The following is a 21,435-nucleotide window of genomic DNA, read 5'->3' on the forward strand; positions in this document are numbered from 1 at the left end:
AGAAATATGCAATTATGGTATTGACATGAGTGCCTATCATTAAATCATATATGAGTCCGTACTCTCAGAGAACAGATTGCATTGCACCAGGTATCGTTTTGAAGGAAGGTGGGGACAGAGGAATTCCACTTTTGTGTGTTGTCTCAAATATCAGTCATGTTTAAATAATTTAAGTGTTTATCGGGATTTCCCTGGCAGTTCAGTGGTTTAGACAAGATGTGCTTCCACTGCAGGGGTCATGGATTTGACCCCTGGTCAGGGAACTAAGATCCCACATTCCCTGTGGTGTAGCCAAACAGTAAATAAGTTTAAAAAAATAAAAAGTGAGAAGTGTTTCTTGTGTTAAGAAATACAAAGTAGAAGAATCCATCCAGAGGCTGTACCTTAGAAAAGCTTAAAGTCCGCAGAGGAAATCAGATCCATAAAGAGATCATTTCAATATGAGAAGTGGTATGATAAAATATCTAAGGGTGATGTGTGTGTGTTTAGTCATGTCTGACTCATTGTGACCCCATGGACCGTAGTCCACGAGGCTCCTCTGTCTGTGGGATTTTCCAGCTGAGAATATTGGTGTGGGTTGCTGTTTCCCACTCTAGGGGATCTTCCTGACTCAGGGATGAAATCTGCATCTCCTGCATTGGCAGGCAGGTTCTTTACCACTGAGCCACCTGGGAAACCTCTGTAGATGAGGGCTGTTGACACAAGGGAATTTGTCAAGTAGGTAATCTTTATCTGAAGCTTAGAAGATGCTTAAACAATAATAAGCATAAACTTAGTTTTTTCTTTTTTTTAATAGCTCTTCACTGAAGGAAGTGAAGTTAGCATGAGGAAAGGGAAATTAAATGAGGTGAAAGTAGCAAAGGATCCAGGAGGTTTACGAGGAGAAAGGTGGTGCTAAAATAGAACAGTGTCGGGAACGCAGCTCTATCCCTGAGGGTCTTGCAGGCCACACTGAAGAGGTTTCCAGTAGAAGAGTTCATTTCAGAAGATCTTTTTGGCTTCTGTATGGGGACTAGAGTGAAGGGTAATAAAACTGGAGGGTGGGAGTTGCTCACTCACGAGGTTAATGCAAGGGACTGTGTGTGAGGTGGTGGGAACCTGGTGGCAGTGCATATAAAAAGTCAGCCATGTGTTTGAAAAACACGGATGTGCTAAATTTCATTAGATTAGGAACTAACAGAATGTAGGTCCCCAAGACAGGGAGGAGCTAAAGAAAGGCCCAGAGCTCTGTCTTGAGTGACTGTATAATGGATATAAGGCCTGGAGGAAGAATTACGTGTTGAGCAAGTAGGGTTAGACATGCCTGTGGAAAGGCCATGTGGCTATCAGAGTCCAAATGCTATGGATAAATGATATCAGACACCTCTGATGTGATTGTTGTTGCTCTGTCATGAGCTATCAAGCACTTAAGGGCAAAGCAACACATTTTAAAGAGAAATATTGCACAAACGTGAGATGCTGACCTTCCTGAAAGAGCCTTTATGGTTTTTATTTTGTTTTATTTTTCCCCAAGTAGAAGTGATTTTTTTTGAAGTCTATCTCTAAATTATTTTCCAAAGGATTTGAAGAAGGCTTGTTTGCTCCTGTTACTCTAAATTAGCTGTTATTGACCTTTTGGAATCTATTAACTATTTATTTATATTTAAACCACAGATATATTGAATGAAAAGGACATCAGGTTAGAAGGAGATTAATCAAGTAGAAACAGTCTGCATATGTGATGAGATGGACAAGGTTCTATCCCAGTTGATGTCTATCAATTAGATAACACCAAGTCAAAAATAATGGCATGAATTTTTTCCCTTCGCCACAAAAAATGTAGCATAAAATCACCATTTTTTTCTCTAACAGTAAAAACCTTGGCTATATTAGTAGCTGTGGCACCACAGTGAATCAGAGTGATTCTTGAAATTTCTTCCATTCTTATGATTCAAATTGTTAAAGAAAATGTTTAAAATAATAGTGTTTATTATACTTTAATGCACTGAATATAAATGGCAGTATGCAATCATTCAACAAATACTTAGTGAATATAGACTAAAGCACTGTTCTAAGTACTGAGCTTTTTTTGTTGTTATTCAGTTGCCAAGTCATATCTGATTCTTTGCAACCCCATGGACTACAGCATGCCCAGGCTTCCCTGTCCTTCACTGTCTCCCAGAGTTTGCTCAAACTCATGTCCATTGAGTTGGTGATGCTGCCCAACCATCTCATCCTCTGTTACCGCCATTCTCCTCCTACACTTAAATCTTTCCCAGCATCAGTATCTTTTCCCAGAATTGAGCTTTCCCAAATAATGTTAGGTAGAAATAAATGCTATGAAGAAGAAGGGTGGCGAGTAAATATAGAGATGAAGATGATGATGTGGTATTTTGCAAAGAAAGGTCAACCTATCTAGAATATTGACTACTGATTTTTAACAGAATATGTAGATTTGCATCTATCTAAAAGCTGGCAAAAGTAAGCAAATTCCACCTTCTAGTGTTTTCAACGTTAGTTTCAGAGATGTATTTCAAACTCTTGAATGTGACTTGGGTATTTATTTATATACATTATATAATGTTAGATTTCATAGTAACTCATTAACATGCATCTCTACTGATATCTTTAAGCAGTTAAAGTGCTTTAATTAAGCATTTTAGAAATTGAAAGTAAGGAAATAATTATTCCAGTGCTCAGGAATCTCACTGCAAGAATGTTCATTATAGAAATGTTTGGATTTGTAGAAAACCAGAGATAACTTAAATGTACAAAAAGTATTTTGCTATCTATGTGGTGTGATTGTAACAAATTTAAATTGACTTATTTTTGTATTTTATATGACATAAATTTTTACAGTAAGTACATATTAATTTTATGGTAATGAAACAAAAATTACTTTAAAATATTAAGCCCTATGCATTAGCACATAAATAAATATTAACAAACACTTCAACATATTTAAGTAGTAATCAGTAATCACTTAAATACATATTAGCAATTATTATTATGCCCTTTAAAAATCGCTGTTTATGCAAAACATTTGATTAACATGAAAAAAGCTTCAAAATCATTGCAAATCTTTATGAAATAGATAACTAGGTAATGGTTTACGAGTTTTTTCTTTCATTGAATAATTTTATTTGTTTTGTGGAAGAATAGATCATATAGATGATGACAACTATATTTATTTGTAGAAATTGTATCGTGTAAACAGTAAAAAAAGAAATACCTGCAAGCTTCTCAGAGCCTTTCGGCAGTGAAAGAAATAGCGGTTCCTTGGAAAAATGGCTGATTGTAGGTCTGGGGCGGAAGAAAATGCAAGATGAGCTTAGGGCATCATATAGTGGCCGAAAGAGAGGAGAGAAAGGAGAAAGCAAGAGGCTGAGGAGGAGGAAGAGGAGGAGAAAGAGGTGGGGAGGGGAAGAGAAGGGGGAGGGAGGGGGCTGCGGCGTAAGAAGAAGAGAAGGAGGGGAAAGGGCAGGAGAGAGCCGCAGGGTCTAATCCTGATACACGGACAAAGGAGCCAACCTCAAAGAGTTTCCAATGGCTAAAAATATGGGACCATTTGAGCAAGTATTGAATTAAAGTAAAAGAAGATATAAACACTCACAGTCCCATAATTATAGAAATACATGTTTGAATGAATGAATTATTTTTGTCAATCACTAAAAAGTCATGTCTGACTTTTTCTGACCCCAAGGACTGCAGCATACCAGGCTTCCCTGTCCTTCACTATCTCCTGGAGTTTGCTTAAACTCGTTTCCGTTGAGTCGGTGATGCCATCCAACCATCTCATCCTCTGTCAACCTCTTCTCCTCTTGCCCTGAATTTTTCCCAGCATCAGGGTCTTTCCTGGTGAGATGGCTCTTTACATCAGGTGGCCAAAGTGTTGGAATGAATGAATAAATATAAGAAATCTTCCTTACAGAAGAATTTTAAGTAATATATGTAGATAAACTCCCTGCTCCACGAGGTGGAACTTAATTCTCCTCACCTGAAACGTAGGCTGGACTTGGTGATTTGCTTCCACAGAATGAAGTATGGAAAGGGGAAAATAGTCACTTTACAGTGAAGAAGCATGGGAGACATCACCTTGATCAATATCACTTCTGGAAAGTCCTGTTGCCATTGCGCCTCGCCAGATAGGGGAGTGATGAAGACACACCAACTCTGGGCTTTTTTCCCCAAACAATACCAATCTTGTCCTAAGAAAACTACAGACCACCCCTGACTGAGAAGGATTCTACAAAATATAACTTGATCAGTACTCTTCTAAAGTGTCAAAGTCGTGAAAGACAAGGAACAACTGAGGAACCTTCACAGATTGAGGAGTTTCTGGAAACTAAGTAATGTGAGAGCTGGACCGTAAAGAAGGATGAGTACCAAAGAACTGATGTTCTCAAATTGTGGTGCTGAGAAGATTCTTGAGTCCCTTGGACAGCAAGGAGGTCAAACCAGTTAACCCAAAAGGACAGCGACCCTGAATATTCACTGGAAGGACTGATGCTGAAGCTGAAGCTCCAATATGTTGGCTACCTGATGTGAAGAGACAACTCATTGGAAAAGACCCTGATGCTGGGAAAGATTGAAGGCATTAGGAGAAGGGGGCAGCAGAGGATGAGTTGGTTGGATGGCATCACCAACTCAATGGACATGAGTTTGAGCAAACTCCAGGAGATAGGAAGGACAGGAAAGCCTGGTGTGCTGTAGTCCATGGAGTTGCAAAGAGTCAAACACTACTTTCGATGATAACAAAAATGAAATGTGAGATCCTGGACTGGCTTTTGGAATAGGAAAAGCAAGCAAACAAATTTGTGACAACTGGTGAAATCCAAATATAGTGCATATTTCAGTGCATATTTCAGTGAACAATGAAATACCTAACTTATGTCTTGGGGCTTTTCTAGTGACTGAGTCATAAAGAATCCGCCTGTGATGCAGGAGATGTGAGTTTGATCCCTGGGTCAGGAAGATCCCCTAGAGAAGGAAATGGCAACCCACTCCAGTATTCTTGCCTGGGAAATCTCATGAACAGAGGAGCCTGGTAGGCTGCAGTCCATGGAGTCACAAAAGTGTCAGATATGACTTAGTGACTAAATCACAACAACCAAGTGATGTCTTAGACTTCACAAATGTACTCAGCTATATAAAATGTTAATGTTAGAGAAAGTTGGGTGGAGAGTGTGTAGGAACTCACCATTGTATCTTTGCAACTTTTCTTTAAATCAAAAATTATTCTAAAATAAAAAGTGTGTTAAAAAGGAAACTGTAAAGCAGATTCTCATTGAAGAAATCAGACATCCAAATGATCATATATTTTTAGCTAATTAAAATCCTGATTTGGAGGAAAACAATGAGATTAAAAAAAAAAAAACACAGTGTTCAGTAACAAAACTATATAGACTATGGTCCTTCTGTGTATCTAATTGTTACCCACCAAGCTCCTCTGTCCATGGGATTTTCCAGGCAAGAATACTGGAGTTGGTTGCCATTTCCTTGTCCAAAGTGTGTATATACAAATTAAAGTAATCAGAAATGTAAGTGGTTATTTCATGAAAATAGAATCGTCCCTTTATTTTTCTTATTTAAGCCTTCCTATTATAAGTTTTCTATAAGGAAATATTTAAGAGAAAACAGGAAAACAGAGGTATTTCCTAAATATGTATTTATTTACTTTGTGGTGCTGTGTACAAATATAGTTTAATATTTTCAAATAAATAGAATAAATTATATTTCAAATTATATACATTCTTACTTTATTGTAAGTACCTTGCTGCATGAAGATCATTACAATATATTAATTTACTAAAACGTTCAGGTTTCCACATTATAAATACATTGCCAGAAACACATTTTGAACCATAATTAAATGAAACTACATTCTCCTTGCTCTTTCCCTTCCCCACTGTCTCTCTAAATACACACACACATACTCATGTATATGGAATAATATATAGATCATTCCATACATTAGAGAGAGAGAGAGAGAGAGAAAATCTAGAAAGATGCACCAACCTATTATCCAGTTAACACTGCTGATCTCTTGTTTTGGGGATTCACTTTCTACATCCTGTGGAAATGTATTGTTTAATTTCTTATTGTTTAAGAATGTTGTTTAATTTCTTTTTTAACAATAAACATATATTACATTTGCAGTAAAAATTAGCAAGGGCGCTTTTTAAAACTGTAAAATCTTTAGATGAAAAACACTTTTCCAAAATATCTCATCTGAGTGTGTACAAACTCAGAGAAACTGAAGGGTAAGTAACAATGAAATAAAAAAATAAAAAAATAAAAAAACAAAGACAAAGCTTTCTCTACTATGATGGTTTGATGAATTGGACACACTCCAACCTCTCTGAGTTATTGTTAGAAACTAAATCATGGACGCACTCTGATTTTGCATTCACTTTTTGACTAGCCATATTGTAGTTCAGATTGCTTAAACAGCTCCACCACACGTTTAATCACTGCAGAGAAAACTTTATTCTAAGGAGTGAGAAGCAATCAGGGTAATAGGGGGAAAAATGTGGCTTGTCCCAGAATAAGCACAACATATTATTAGATGTCAGATGAAATTGTGATGTGTATTGTAGGGAAAAGAACTAATCTCTGATAAATTTTTACAACATCTCAGAGTCTCTTAAAAGTGGATGGTGTACGTTTATGTATAAATTATATACCATAGATTACTTCTGGGAATTTGTAGTTTCAAACTCTGAGTTCACATCCACAGGCTAACCTTGTGCAAGCTTTTAACCCATTCCTGGAAGCACAGCTTGGATATGGGAAGGTGAGAGACCTGGCTCAGAGAGTACTATATGTTTTTCAGCTGACCATGACCACCTGTAAGATGAGATTTGATCCTCATGAATAACATTTCTTCATGGTTTTGTTAATATCCTTGGACTGTCTGAAGAAAAAAACATGCTCGTCCTTCCTGTCACTTTTTTCATTTGCATAAAACTAAGGAAGAACGGCATCAACATTTGTATAAATCACTTTTCTGTGCCCAAAACTGAATGTAGATTTTGAGTTAGGAGAAAACATAGGAGGGGTGAATTCCTTCCTCTGTCTAAGCTCTGGGAACATTTACTTCCTAAGAGATGAATGGGGAATGTTTGTTGTCAATTAATATATATTGGAGGTATATAAAATGATGACATGTCTGTTATTCAACTGTCACTGATATGAAGCTGACTGCAGAATTACTTTCTGGGATTCAGAATTTACTCCCTCCTTCTGACTTTTTTGTTTATGCACTTTGCACAACAAAAAGTCATTTCTGCCAACTGCTGGATTATAAATTCAACCTGGGATCTGATAATCAGATTCCACTTTTTCTCTGTTTTATCTCTCATCACAGATGATAAAGATAGTGCAATTGGAATTCAGCTGTGACAGTATAGATGATTAAGCTAAAATCTAATTGGCTTTGCAGTGTTAGCAGAAGCCAAAATTTAATGTCTGCTTTTCTTCCTCCATAGTAAAATAAGGCTCTGTGATTCACAGTCTCAGAACAGAATTCCGTTGATTAAGAAAGTCTTTTTATGACTGTATAAAGTCTTATAGTAAATAATTGACTGTGAGAATTAAAACAAAGTTCCAAGTTATGTTTTTCCTTGTGAACTTTTTAGAATGCAATGATTCTCTGAACTGTCACTTAAAATCAGAAATGTTTTTGCTAACAAGATATATCGTGTTTTTAAAATATTCAAAGTCTATTGATTTGAAGGGAAAACTTAGAGATACTTTTAAGCAATATTTGAAATAAGTGGATTTGTAACAATTCAGTTTATGGCATTAGTTAAGAGCAAAACTTATGCTGGCAAATACTGCACAGGAAGAAGAGTGAATATAACCTCTGGCAGCTCTGCAGCTTCACCACCATGATGTAGCGGGCTATTGTTACTGTTACCGGGATCCAGAATAGCCCCCAGGCTGATTGAAGCTAACAAGAGATCTAGGAAATGTGATAAGATATTTACATCAGGTTTTCAACTTGCTGTTAGTTTTTCTCCAGTGTCTCTCTCTCTCTCTGGGTTCTCTGGCACAATCTTGCCCCAAACTAGAAGCAGGCTTCATCCTGGCTTATAATCCCGAGATAATTAGAGCTATCGAATGTGATTAGGTTTCCAGTGTGACTAGGTTTGACCAAGAGACACGGATTCGATCCCTGGGTTGGGAAGATCCACTGGAGGCAGAAAGGGCAACCTGCTCCACCAGCTTCTTACCTGGAAAGGGCAAGAGGAGCCTGCCGGGCTACTGTCCATGTTGTCAGAAAGAGCTGGACACAACTGAACACACACACCATCGTCACTTTTAGAGCCAATGTGGCTTGGTTTTCTACAACTTTAAAAGCTAAAAGTATTTTTATTGAAAAAGGTCTGATTAGGGTGACTAAGATTCTATTTGTACTTAAAATTTGATCTGGATTATTGCAGTTCATCACTGACCCATTCTGTGTGTTGGCAACCCACGAAGCAACAGTGCGTAATAGATAAGATCCTTTCATTTCCTATTTCTGGTGTGAATACGAAACAGTTACTATGCTGTTGCCCACTGTCTGTTTCTGAGTGTGGGAAAAAGTTGTTCATACCTTGTAAAAGTTTATATAATTTCATGTTTTCAGTGAAACTCCTTAAGATCAAACTACAGCTACTCACGGCATAGATTAGATTTGTGTTCTTCTAATCATATATGGGTGAGACTGTCTTTTTTCAGAGTAGTTAAGAACATGGGCAACACACTTCTCAATTGGAAAGGCAAGGGGTTAATAAGGAATTTGAAACAGCCATCCTAAGAGCAGGGATAAAGCAAGTTAAAGTTCAATTCACTATAAACTCTAGGTACTACCATAAAGTTTACTGAAAATGTAGTATAATATAAAAAAATATTAGAAAATTAGTATACCACAAACTCTGCCTTCTAAGATCCTTTATTATTATATAATAGAAAAGAAAATTTGTTAGCAAAATCTGTATTTAAAATCATGAACACTTAGCCTCGTTTAAGAAGGAAGATATTAAAGTCTCATAATATCTCAGGGATTAACATTTTTACTTTTCAGGTAAACTCCAAATTTCTAAGTCAAAATTTTGAAGCATTGATGGAACTTATGTTATTAGTATGACAGTTGAAGAAAGAGTTTTAAATTGTTAATTCTATCATCATTCTGTACAAGTCCTTTCCATAAAATCCATTTCAAGGCACAGAATAAAACAAAAATAGAAAGAGAAGGAGAACCCAGGACTAATGAGTTTCAAGAAAAAAAGAAACAAAACCCTTTTTTGTCATTTATTCAGTGCGGACATCCATTGGAAAAAGATATGCTTCACACTGAAGGTCAACATACAATAACAAAACTAAAATGTTATTTATTTCTTCTTTTAGGGGCTGATGTTATCAACTTCGATGGCCATGTTGTGTTACCATATAGATTCAGAAACAAGAAGATGAAAACACTGAAGGATGTCATTGCCTTGAAATTTAAAACTTCTGAAAGTGAAGGGGTAATCTTACATGGGGAAGGACAGCAAGGGGATTATATTACTTTGGAACTCAAAAAAGCCAAGCTGGTCTTCAGTTTAAACCTAGGTATGTTCTGACTTTTGGCACCATTCCTTCCATTTATTGGTATCCCTGTTAGTTAAATGCTAATGGTCTTTGATCCTTAAAATGTAAATTATAAAAAGAGTTCACATTATGTTGTTGTCAATTCATTTTTAATTCATAGTGCTTGATATATATTTCTATACATACTCATTTGTAAGTATGTATTCAACACCTGTTTTATGCAGTTACGATACTAGCATTTGGCATAGAGCTGGACACTGTATTATCTATAATTTTAAAACAACTAAATCAGAAGAAATGGCCTCAAATACTGATGAGTAGTATGAAATCAATTAAACAAGCTTGATATGATAAAGGATACTGTGTAGGCAAGGGGGTAAATATTAGAATATGTAGTGAGGAAAGTCCTCTCCAAGAAGATATTCATGATGAGGTTTCAGTGATGACAAAAACAAGCCCTGAAAATATCTGGGACAAAGCAGTTGAGAAAGAATCATGAGACTAAGACCCGATCTGCCCAAGGAACAAGATGAGGAGGCTAGTATGGGTATTGATAGGATAGAAGATGAAATTAGATGTTATTTTAAGAATGGGAAGCTGTTGGTAGACTTTAAACTATATGGTCTCATGATCTTATTTTTAGAAATGTACTGAGATTCCTGTAAGAGAAAATGCTTGCATGAACATGAGAGTCACAGCTGGACTTCTGCCTGGTGTAACTGAGATGACCACTGCTTGCAGAAGGTGGCTTTCAGGGGAGATGTAGAAAAATAGATTCACCGGGGAGATGGTTTTGGTTGTAAAGTTAGTATGGTTGTAATTAATTGAGTATGGAGTAAAAAAGAAAGGGAACATATAAAGAATAACCCTAGGGTATGGCTTGAGTTCCAAATAGACATTTGTACCATTTTTAGAAATATAGAAAGCCTTATTTTCTCTTCAGTTTCTTCTAACGGAGGAGTACTAATTCCTTCCAATTGAGAAAGTCTAGAGATCTGTTGGAGAAGGCGATGGCACCCCACTCCAGTACTCTTGCCTGGAAAATCCCATGGACAGAGGAGCCTGGTGGGCTGCAGTCCATGGGGTCACTAAGAGTCGGGCACGACTGAGCGACTTCACTTTCATGCATTGGAGAAGGAAATGTTCTTGCCTGGAGAATCTCAGGGACGGAGGAGCCTGCTGGGCTGCCGTCTATGGGGTTGCACAGAGTCGGACACGACTGATGCGTCTTAGCAGCAGCAGCAGCAGCAGCAGAGATCTGTTGGAACGTGGTGCTTTTAGCTGCCTGATAGTCGTCAAAGTTGAGATGCTATTAGGGAGTTCCATGTTGCCAGGAGAAAGTGCTACGTGAAGCCTGAGGAAAAGAGAGTGAATAGGAGGAAATGTGACTATACGACATCACAGAGACCAGGGAAGGAGAAGGGGCTGTCCTCTGTGGTCTGCTGTGTCGCAGTCACCTAAAATGTCACTTAAAACAGAAAAGTGAGGTCACTGGCAACATAGTAGTTACTGTTGATCTACTCTCATTAAAATAGAAAGAATAGTAGTTTTATTGTCGTCAGTTAAGAAAAGATGAAAAGGGTGCAAATGATTATTTTAAGTATAATCAACTAGAAATGAAGGAATCAGAGAAATAATATGCTGATTAGAGAATGAGATGAAACTCAAAGAAGGAGTTACTATTCTGTTTTGGGCTTTTGTTGTTTCTAAGTGGACAAGCCTAATACATGTTTGTATTTTGATAATGTAGTTAAGATTTACTTATAACTAAAGGGAAGGTCCACAAGACAGATACTGACAATCATAATTACAATTTATGCAAATCAATATATATCTATCCTCTTCTTGCTGGCCTAAAATTTTCAGAATCTATTCAAGAGTTGTTTGAGGGGCATCATATATTCCATATTTTTATGTTTAGTGATTTTAGGATTCTATAAAGATTTTGTAGTCTAAATTATATCAATAACTAAAATTTGCATGTTAAATGCATCCCAATGGAAAGCTATAAAATTGAAAATTAGAACACAAAGAGATCCTGCCTACTCGACTTTCTTATCATGGCTCTAACTTCCTTAAATATGGCTTGTTTCCCATATATTGCTTTTATTACTTTGAAAATCAGTAGTATACTAAAAAAATACAACTTCAGTTAGTTCTTTTCAGTTTAGAATACTTAATATAGTGTCTGCAAAGATTATTCTTCACTATAAAACTTTCCACATCCAAAATCTTATCTGATAGAAAAAATGGTTTCCATGACAAGAAAACTATCTAGTAAAGCTGATTTTAAAATTATACAAAGATATTTAAAATTTTATATTAAAATTATAAAAAAAAATGCATGCCAAAACCTGGGAAAATTCAAATAGAGAAGTTTAATGTCATTCTTGAATGAAAATTCATTCCACTCTATAATTGTACTAAGACTTTAGGAGAAAATATTAGCAAAAATGTAAGGAAAACTCATTGAAGAAAACTTATAAATAGTCTATAAACACCAAATGCTCAATCAAGCTAACTATGAAAGAAATATACAATAAAGTAATGATTCCAATTTTTTCAAGCAAGTAAATAAATTTTAAAAATGATAAAATCTTTATCAGTGTGTTATGCAATAAAAAGGATTCTTTGTCCTAAAAATATTTCAAGAAAACAATTTAATAATATATCTTCAGATATTTTAATTTTCTATATATTTTGATTCAGTAATCTTAAAGAAATAATAAGAAACAGCTCTAGAATTTCTGTCCAAGGATGTATACTTTGCGATGTTAGTTACAATAACAAATATTGAAAGAAAAAAGATTAACACATAGAAATATATTGGTATGTGTTTAAAATATCTGTGAATAGTTTGGGGAATATTGACAGGCATTAAATTAAAACAGTAGGCAAACTATAAATGTTATATCAATATTTTATATGTGTATGAATTATATTATTATATTTATATAATTTTAAAAAATGTCTGGAGGAACTAGACCATACTATTTTTAGTGGTGGAAATAAGTGATTAATGCTTTACATATTAATTCTTTATAAAATTGGATCATATCTAAAGTAATTTATTTTTTCAAACTTTTCTCTTTTTTTTTTTAAAGTGAAACGCACAGAGTAGCCTTTAAAAGCCACTGGGCCTTGTAAGAGTGTGATGTTACTATTCCGAAACAAGAACTGATCATATGGCCTCATACAAAAAGATCATTACCATGTCATTGAAAGCAGTTTACGTAGAGTATTATTGACAAATTTATGACAGCCATGGAAACACATCCACTCAGATATCCGCTCTGTTTTAATGCTATTTCCTTAATACAGGCACAGCTAGATGCTGCTTAGTCTTCTTGTCTAAATATTTAATGTAATAAAACTGAATGCATTCTTTCACTGAAACTCATTCTTTCTTTTCTTCCTCTCCCATCCCTATGTATGTACACAGTCATAGTCACAGTCACAGGCAAACATTTGATTTCATCACCAAAAGGAAAAAAAAAATTCACATAGGGCATCCATAGAAAATGTCAGGTATAAGTGTATTAGCATCACAAGTGTGAAAAAGGAAATAATTCTTCAGTCAATTGTGTGTTTATTTTATTTCTGTTATGCTCTTTATTCTAAAGCAATAGTCTATTTTATAGCATTTAGTTTTGCCTGACCATAAAAAGCAATGCTTGATTAGACAAAATAGAAAATGGAATAAAATATGTAAACAGCATCCAGAGATGACTTTAATAAATATTTCAGACTCTCACAACCTTCCACTCTTATTTATAGTCCTGTTGCTATGGAGATCTTATTTCAAAACTGAACTAATGCTACATATGTAATTTTGCAGATTTTTATTTTAAAGTATAACTTGAGTAAATTTTCCATGACGTTAAACATTATGTTGTGCTTAAGATTATGGTTTTAGGAATCAGAAAATATTTGTCATGTTGTATTTTCTTGACCAATAATAATAATAACAACAACAACAACAATAAAAATTTACAGGTAACTTTTAACGAACATTCACTGTATATCAAGAAATAAATTCTTTGCTTGTACGGATTAATTTAATTCTCACAGCAACTTTGTAAAGCAGATACTATAATTTTTCCCTTTTTACGTATGACCAAAGAGAGGCTCAGAGAGCAGTCACCTTGGCCAGGATCATGGAGCAAGGCCAGTGATGGAACAGCATAGAATCCAGGGACTCTGGCTCCAGAGCCTACGGGGCACTGACTTCATAAGGAATATACCAAACTTCGCAGAATTCATGGCTCAGTAATTGAAAAAAAATAAAGCTCATGGTTTTTAAGGGAACAGAGATTTTCCCATCTTTAATAGCTGTTATGTAGTTTGAACATGCAACTATTTTTAAGTACCATTCCATGCCGGTTGTCCTATGTAAACTACAATAGACAGAGATGCCATAATAAAAGTGTCTGCCCGTGGTGCAGGAGATGACATAGAGTTCTGGTGTCTTACCTGGTTGCTTTTCCATTCACGCGATTCAGGAAGCAACCAGCTTGGCCCCATATACGGACACACGTCCGTGATGACAGGAAGTCTGCTGGACGATCACCACTGGCACTCTGTGGTCATTGAGCGCCAGGGCCGGAGCATCAACCTCACCCTGGACAGAAGCACGCAGCACTTCCGCACCAATGGGGAGTTCGACTACCTGGATTTGGACTATGAGGTAAACCTGAGGATGTGTAAATTGTCATGCATCGAGTGACTGCTTCAGTTTTATGCGGTCTTGTTGAATTATGATTAATTGTATACCTTCATATACCATTTTCATTTTATTCTCCAAAGAAAACTTATAGCTTCACAACCTAATTTATTAATATAGGCCATTTTATTAAATTGTTAATGAGTTATTGAAATATTTTTTAAAACTTGGAACTAAAGTAGCATGTGTTTGAAGAAAAGGACCATTTATTATGTTATCAGAGCCTTTTAACAAAACCAGAATAAATTGTCATGATCTTTTTATTGGTAATTATAAATTGCTTGTTCTTGATAATATACAGTGTGTTATATACATGATTGCCTAGTATTTATTAGAAAACATTGCATAAGAAATCCTACATTAAACCGTTTATAAATTCATGACTATAGATAGTTCCTTTGGCAAGTTCTATTTTCTCAGATATAAATATCATAAAATAAAGAAAAATACAGACTATTTTAGAGAGATTGTTCATAAATAAAAACATATTTTTACCTTCCAAATGACTAAAGAGTAAAAATAATCAGTGATCATATTGGTCTGGTAAAAATACATATTCTCATAATACACTGAGAGGCATATAAAGTTTTTTTAGAAGAATTTTTTGAAGAGCAATTCAGCTTTAAAGTGTCCATCAAAAATGTTAATCATAAGTAGGAATAAAAGTTCTGTAAAAGCAGGTTAATCACTTGGGCACCCCTATGACTTTGCTGTGCCATTTTAATGTGCCTTGGTCCCGTTGTTGAAATTACATATATATATGTATATATGTACACACACACATATATGTGTGCTATTGATTGCTGTTGTTCACTTGCTAAGTCACGTCCAGCTCTTTGCAACCCCATGTACTGCAGCATGCCAACATCCCTCTCCTTCACCATCTTCTGGAATTTTCTCAAACTCATGTCCATTGAGTCAGTGATATTATTGATATCCACCCATAAATCTTTTAGGACATAAAATGTACTTATCATAAAATAGTATATGAAAAGTCAGGATTTACAACTATATTTTTTATTTTCCTTATATATTTAAATAGTTTCTAATCTAAATTTTCTATTATATGAATACATTACATATATTTCTAAACAAATTTAGAATGGAATATGCAATATAAACTTTGATACAGAGACTTTTATTGACATTAAAATAAATTTAAGGTTATCAGGGAATAATTACCCCCAAAAAAACATCTCTTGAACGTAAAAATGATTGTTGAAAGGCAAAGAATGTGAAAATTCCCCAAATTCCTATCTTCTCTAAATTAGTATTAATCTTGGCTTGTGTGACCTATCTCCTACAATCTGAGAGAATTTAAAGATGAATTATTCATTCTCCATTAATAAACTTTGAAGTACTTTAGAAGAGGTGAGAAATCCTAAAACATTAGCAATGGGCAAAAACAATTCCAATTTTCAAAAAAACAGAATTAAAAATTTGGGATCATAGTCCCTGCTGAGTTTGCAGTAAAATCCATGAATATTCATGCACACACAATGCCTTCTATATGGTCAGCAGTTTCATCAACACTTCAGAGCCCTTCTAGATAGAATACCACGTTTGAGAACCTCACCTGTGGACTAAAATGCCTGAGACATATTTGTCAGGGAGATGTAGAAAGAAATTTAAATTGATTAAGAGAGAGTCAGGAGAGACTCAACTTACTTCTCTTTGTAGAGCTGCTTTTCAATTACTTTCCTTAGATACTGCAATTATCGGCAGATGGTGCACATGAAAATGCCTGGGTCTACCTTTGTATCTCAAAATGATGCAGTTTTGGAGAAAATCAAGTGTATGAGCTCAAATTGGAGCCATTAAGCCTGGGTTTAAATGCTTTTTTGCCCCTTGCTGGTTGTGTGACATTGGACAAATCATATCCCCTTTCCATAAAGTGAAGATAGTAGCACATGGCTTGTTTGAGAGGAGGCAACAGGGAGTAAAAGATATAACTACATATTATCAGTTATAATTAACTAGACTGCATATAACAGACATGCTTATTCCTTTCTCCTAAAAGGGGCCTGTAGGCAGTTATCCCTGGGCTCATAAGGCAGCACCATGATGGTCCAGACCCCAGTCTCCTTTTATTCCAGCGCTACTCCATCCCCTCTGCAACTCACTCCAAGTTGACTACTCACTTTCCCTTTTGCATTCCAGACAGTGTGAAGGAAGGGAGTAAAGAACACTGTGCCCCAATCCCTCCTTTAATTATAGTTCTTAGAGTCACACACACCCCTTTGGCGTAAATCCCATGAGACCAAATCTTGTTCAAAGAGGTTGGTAAATCCATATATTGGCTGCGGAGCATGTGCTCAGCTGAAAAGCAGTATTATTTTCTTAAAGATGGTGAGAGAAAGGACATCCAGAGGTATCTGGTAAGCCCTGTCTCACTTTCGAAACTCTTGGCAGCTAACGAAATGGTCAATGCACTTCTTTTCTAGTGTCAACAGTGTCATTTTCTAGTGAACAACAGTGTCATTAATAAGGCAATAATGTGAGTCATATCAGTAGCAGATTTTTAATCTAACAACTGCAGCTATTTTTTTTTTACCATGAAAATGATGATGGTATTAGACAATATTTTTTTGATGAGGACGTATAACAAGAAAGAAGTGACCACCTAATATCAAATGATGATATTTGAAATGGGGATTTAAACCCACTTCACTTAATTGTAAGGAATCTGGTAAATTGAGCCTGTGATGCTTCACCAGGTTACCTTCTGTAGGGTAGGACATGAGCTGAAGGTTGTTGAAAATAGAGAAACTGGAAGGAGTGTCAGAGTCATCATCCCAAAGGAAAATAGGAGCCCCCAATAAAGAAACTCTGCTCAGCAGGGAGGAATAAAGCAATGCTTTCAACTGTAATAGTATTTAGTAATATTATTCACAGTGTGATGCCGCATGTCATTAAGCATGGAAGATTTTATTACTGTCAACTGGAGCAGAAATTGGTAAAATAAATTGTGGATAGGAAATTCAACACTCCGTTAAAGTCTCGGTAATCCTAACCTATGGTATTAAGTACATGTATATAGCACCTAATAAGTTCAGTTCAGTGCCACTTGAAAATATTTCCCTAATGTATTTCAGAACACCCCTGTTTTTCCTTTGTAGATTCCTGATTCTTTTTTGTGTGTTTATTTTTAGTTTTTCTCTTTTCTTCCCGTAAACTCTAAGGTAAACGATATATAGTGTATATTCAGCTGTTATTAATACATTTAATTGCATTTTAAGTGTTTTTAAATTTTTTGGTTGTCTCATAAACTATTATTAATGTGTGCTTTCTTCCCTAAAACTGTTTAAGAATTTAAAATGCATATGCACACTGCTATATATAAGATAGATACACAACAAGTACCTACTGTACAGCACAGGGAACTATATTCTGTATCTTTAAATAACCTATAATGTAAAACAATCTGAAAAGGAACATATATATATATCACTGAATCATTTTGCTATATACCTGAAATTAACACAACATTGTAGACTAAAAATTAAGAAACTGTTAAAGATAATTTTAAACATTTACATTAAAAAAGCTAAAATGTCAAAGCACTATATTAGAGGCATAATACATATCTTCTAAAACCCAAAGATCTCTGCCTTGTATATCAAATATAAAGTTTTGACATTGAAATATGTCTTTCATTTTCCAACCTTTGTAGGAAAAATTGGTAATTGAATACTACTTAAAAGAAATATAATGTCTGGATTATATATCCTGATATTATAGCTATGATTAATAGATTTATTCACTATTAGCAATGCATGTTATTATTGGCAATACATAATTAAGTATAATTTTCTATTATATGAAATTGATGTTATAATAATGTAATTTGATCAAAGGTATCTGGAAAAATATATGTTCTCTTTTTATTGTGATTTTAACAATTGCTTGAAAATCACAGGAAGGAGCATTGACCTTATTCCTCAGGATTTAGGAGACCTATAATATCTTTAAGCCTGTAGTTCTCAAATCACAGCCTCCAAACCCAAAGATATTTCTAATCAATATAGCAGTGAGACTTTCGGAACTATTTACTGTACTCATAATAAGCCTAACAATTTTTTTACTCTAGTGATCATTAGACTCCAAAGTCTAAATAGGGTGAATACAAGATTCCTTCCTTTGGGCTGAAGTCATAAACTTAATATATTAGCTCCGGTTATTTCATGATCACTAGTAACATTTATTGATACTACAAGCATAAAAATATATGCTTAATATTTATAAAAGATGTTTGCTGTGTAAAATCTTTTAGAACATTCTCAGGAAAATTGATAAAATATCTTACAGGTATTAAAAATGCTTAGAAGTTGTTGCTATTTTCTTGCTCAAGTTATAATCTACTTTTCAGAATTAATACAGTCAGTATATACTTCAATAACAACAAAATTTAATATGCACCAGACTTTAGAGGCATATACAGAAAAAATGTCTGTATAAGTTGGCTGAGGTTACGATAACTGACTTTGGCCATGTTAGTAGTTTTGTCTAATTTATTGTAAATGTTTTTTATTTTTTTAAGCCGAATACAGTGTGAATGTTTACATTTTATCTTTTTCTCAAAGATAACCTTTGGAGGCATACCTTTCTCTGGAAAACCAAGTTCCAGCAGTAGAAAGAATTTCAAAGGCTGCATGGAAAGCATTAACTACAATGGCATCAACATAACAGATCTGGCAAGAAGGAAGAAACTTGAGCCCTCAAATGTGGTAAGATTTTCCACCCCCATAATATCAGTTCCTAGAAAAATCAAAGAACTGTTGTTTTGTCTGGACTGTTAATGGACAACAGTATCATAGCATTTGTTATTAGGCTTGTGGGCTCAACTATATAAAACTAACTTTAGAGGTACCTGAAAATATGGAGATACGGAATGTACTGTAAGACTGGATACTGATTTTTGAGTTAAAATTACTGTAAATAGTAAATTTGCTTCAGATGGGGCCTGGAATTTTAGCCCCAGAGTTTTTAGATTTCCCATTAAGGACAATCATCCCACCTGTTCAGCAGTCCTTAAATCAGCAGCCCTCTTGCCTGGAAAATCCCATGGATGGAGGAGCCTGGTGGGCTGCAGTCCATGGTGTCGCTAAGAGTTGGATATGACTGGGCAACTTCATTTTCACTTTTCACTTTCATGCATTGGAGAAGGAAATGGCAACCCACTCCAGTGTTCTTGCCTGGAGAATCCCAGGGACGGGGGAGCCTGATGGGCTACCGTCTCTGGGGTCTCACAGAGCCTGACACGACTGACGTGACTTAGCAGCAGCAGCAGCAGCATGCTTCCAAATGTCACATTGTGTAGACTGCTTCATTTCTTGACGATGATGTAATTCAGTAGTTTAAAATTTTAAAAGCCAGGACCTCTATTAGTTTTTTTTTTTTTTTTCATGTTTCCAAAGCTGATTCACCCAGGTATATAAAGAAATAAGCTTCTTGTCAAAGCTCTAAACATACTAAGTATTATGCAATTCAATAAAGATGGATTAGATTGGATAGTGAAGTCTGTGACTCAGAAACTCACAGTGGTCCTGGCTCTGGTGTGTGTGTTTCCAAGTTGAACTATTTCAAAGTGAAAATGTAGTCTCTCAGTCATGTCAGACTCGTTGTGACCCCGTGGACTGTCACCCACCAGGCTCCTCTGTCCATGGAATTTTCTAAGCAAGAATACTGGTGTGGGTTGCCATTTGCCTGTCTTCAACACCCTGTAAGATCACTATAAGAGAAACTTATGAATATGGTATGTGGGTTCCTTCTGGTTCTGCAAGAACAGGAGTTTCTTCAATCCCAAAGTATCAATGGGAAGATCCTGGGAATCCAGAGACCCATGTATTTGGAAGTCATTGGGAATAGAAAATGTCATGAGTGTTTGCACTATGTTCTGACTTTGATGGATTTGTTATCCAAAATTTGAGCCTGGGGTTTTCATAAAATGAGGGGACAAATGGAAATGCCCAATGAATAAACAGGAATTCTGGTTGGATATAAGAAACTATAAAATAATTTGTTGTTTAGTCTCTAAGTCATGTCCAACTCTTTGTGACCCCATTGATGTAGTCCATGAGGCTCCTCTGTCAATGGGATTTCCCAGGCGAGAATACTAGAGTGGGTTGTCATTTCCTTCTCCAGTGGATTTCCTTGACCCCAGGATCAAGCCTGTGTCTCCTGCATTGACAGGCTGATTCTTTATCTCTGAGTCACCAGTGAAGCTCCTAAAATAAGAGTTGAATGTAGAATGTTTTTACTAATTATCTTTCTTAAATTAATGATGAATTTCTATTAACAGTTAAAAATTGAACTTTGGTGAAATGTTCTTACAAGATATTGACTGTAGGGAAAAATAAGAGCTCCATGTATAGGTAAAAGGCACTGTGTGAGACCTGTTACCTTTATGATACTCTAAGAGAAATGCTACAAGGAAGATGTTGTCATAAACATTTTGTAGATGATAACTGAAATTTAACTTAGAAAAATAACTTTCCAAGGTAACGCATATGAGTGGCAAACAAAGATTGTGGATTCACAGTGTACAGTCCCAAGGTCATGGTCTCTTTCTATGCTGTGTCATTTCTTATCTAGAACAGCATATATATATATATATATATATATATATATATGTTATTTTAAGCTTTGGATAAAATGGCATCAAAATCCTTTTGTTTCCTCAGAAATTATCACCTAAGACAGAAAGATACAGAATCCAAATCCTCATAATGCCCTTCCCATTATTTACACCTTTAAGGAGTAGTAAAGTGTTATTTCTGTCCAAACCTCCCAGTCGGTCCTCGCATGTATCCATTAGGTTCTCAAACTACAGAGAATTGCACTCTGGAGACTCATTCCAAAGTCACATTTAACCACAATATATTGTTGCTTATAAATGGTATTTTAACCTGAATAACTAAGATATTTTTAAAAGCCTGAATTATCTATAATTACATTTGTTAAAATGGAAGGAGCAGACACAAAAAAAGGCTTTTAAACAAAAATAAACATGTATATTAAAAGGTTTAGGCAGCGTAGAGGCAGGCAGGACATTTTGCAAGTTGCTCTACGAAGGCAAATATTTACAGAGGAGATTTGCTTTTGAAGATGTCAGGTGCTAATATTTCTGTGTCAGTGGCTCAGCACTTATCCTG

General features: G+C 35.4%; 1 protein-coding gene across 1 annotated transcript in view; it reads left to right on the forward strand.

Moving 5' to 3' along the window:
* CNTNAP2 (contactin associated protein 2) overlaps window positions 1-21,435 on the forward strand; it is a 2,336,063-nt gene that overhangs the window by 1,026,082 nt on the left and 1,288,546 nt on the right. Inside the window, exons 6-8 of the mRNA XM_069588655.1 lie at window positions 9,376-9,579; window positions 14,061-14,245; window positions 18,865-19,008. Of these exons, the coding sequence (XP_069444756.1) occupies window positions 9,376-9,579; window positions 14,061-14,245; window positions 18,865-19,008 (533 nt within the window). The remainder of the gene's footprint in view (window positions 1-9,375; window positions 9,580-14,060; window positions 14,246-18,864; window positions 19,009-21,435) is intronic.

The sequence above is a fragment of the Ovis canadensis genome, chromosome 4 (assembly GCF_042477335.2).
Source record: "Ovis canadensis isolate MfBH-ARS-UI-01 breed Bighorn chromosome 4, ARS-UI_OviCan_v2, whole genome shotgun sequence".
NCBI classification, from domain to species: domain Eukaryota; kingdom Metazoa; phylum Chordata; class Mammalia; order Artiodactyla; family Bovidae; genus Ovis; species Ovis canadensis.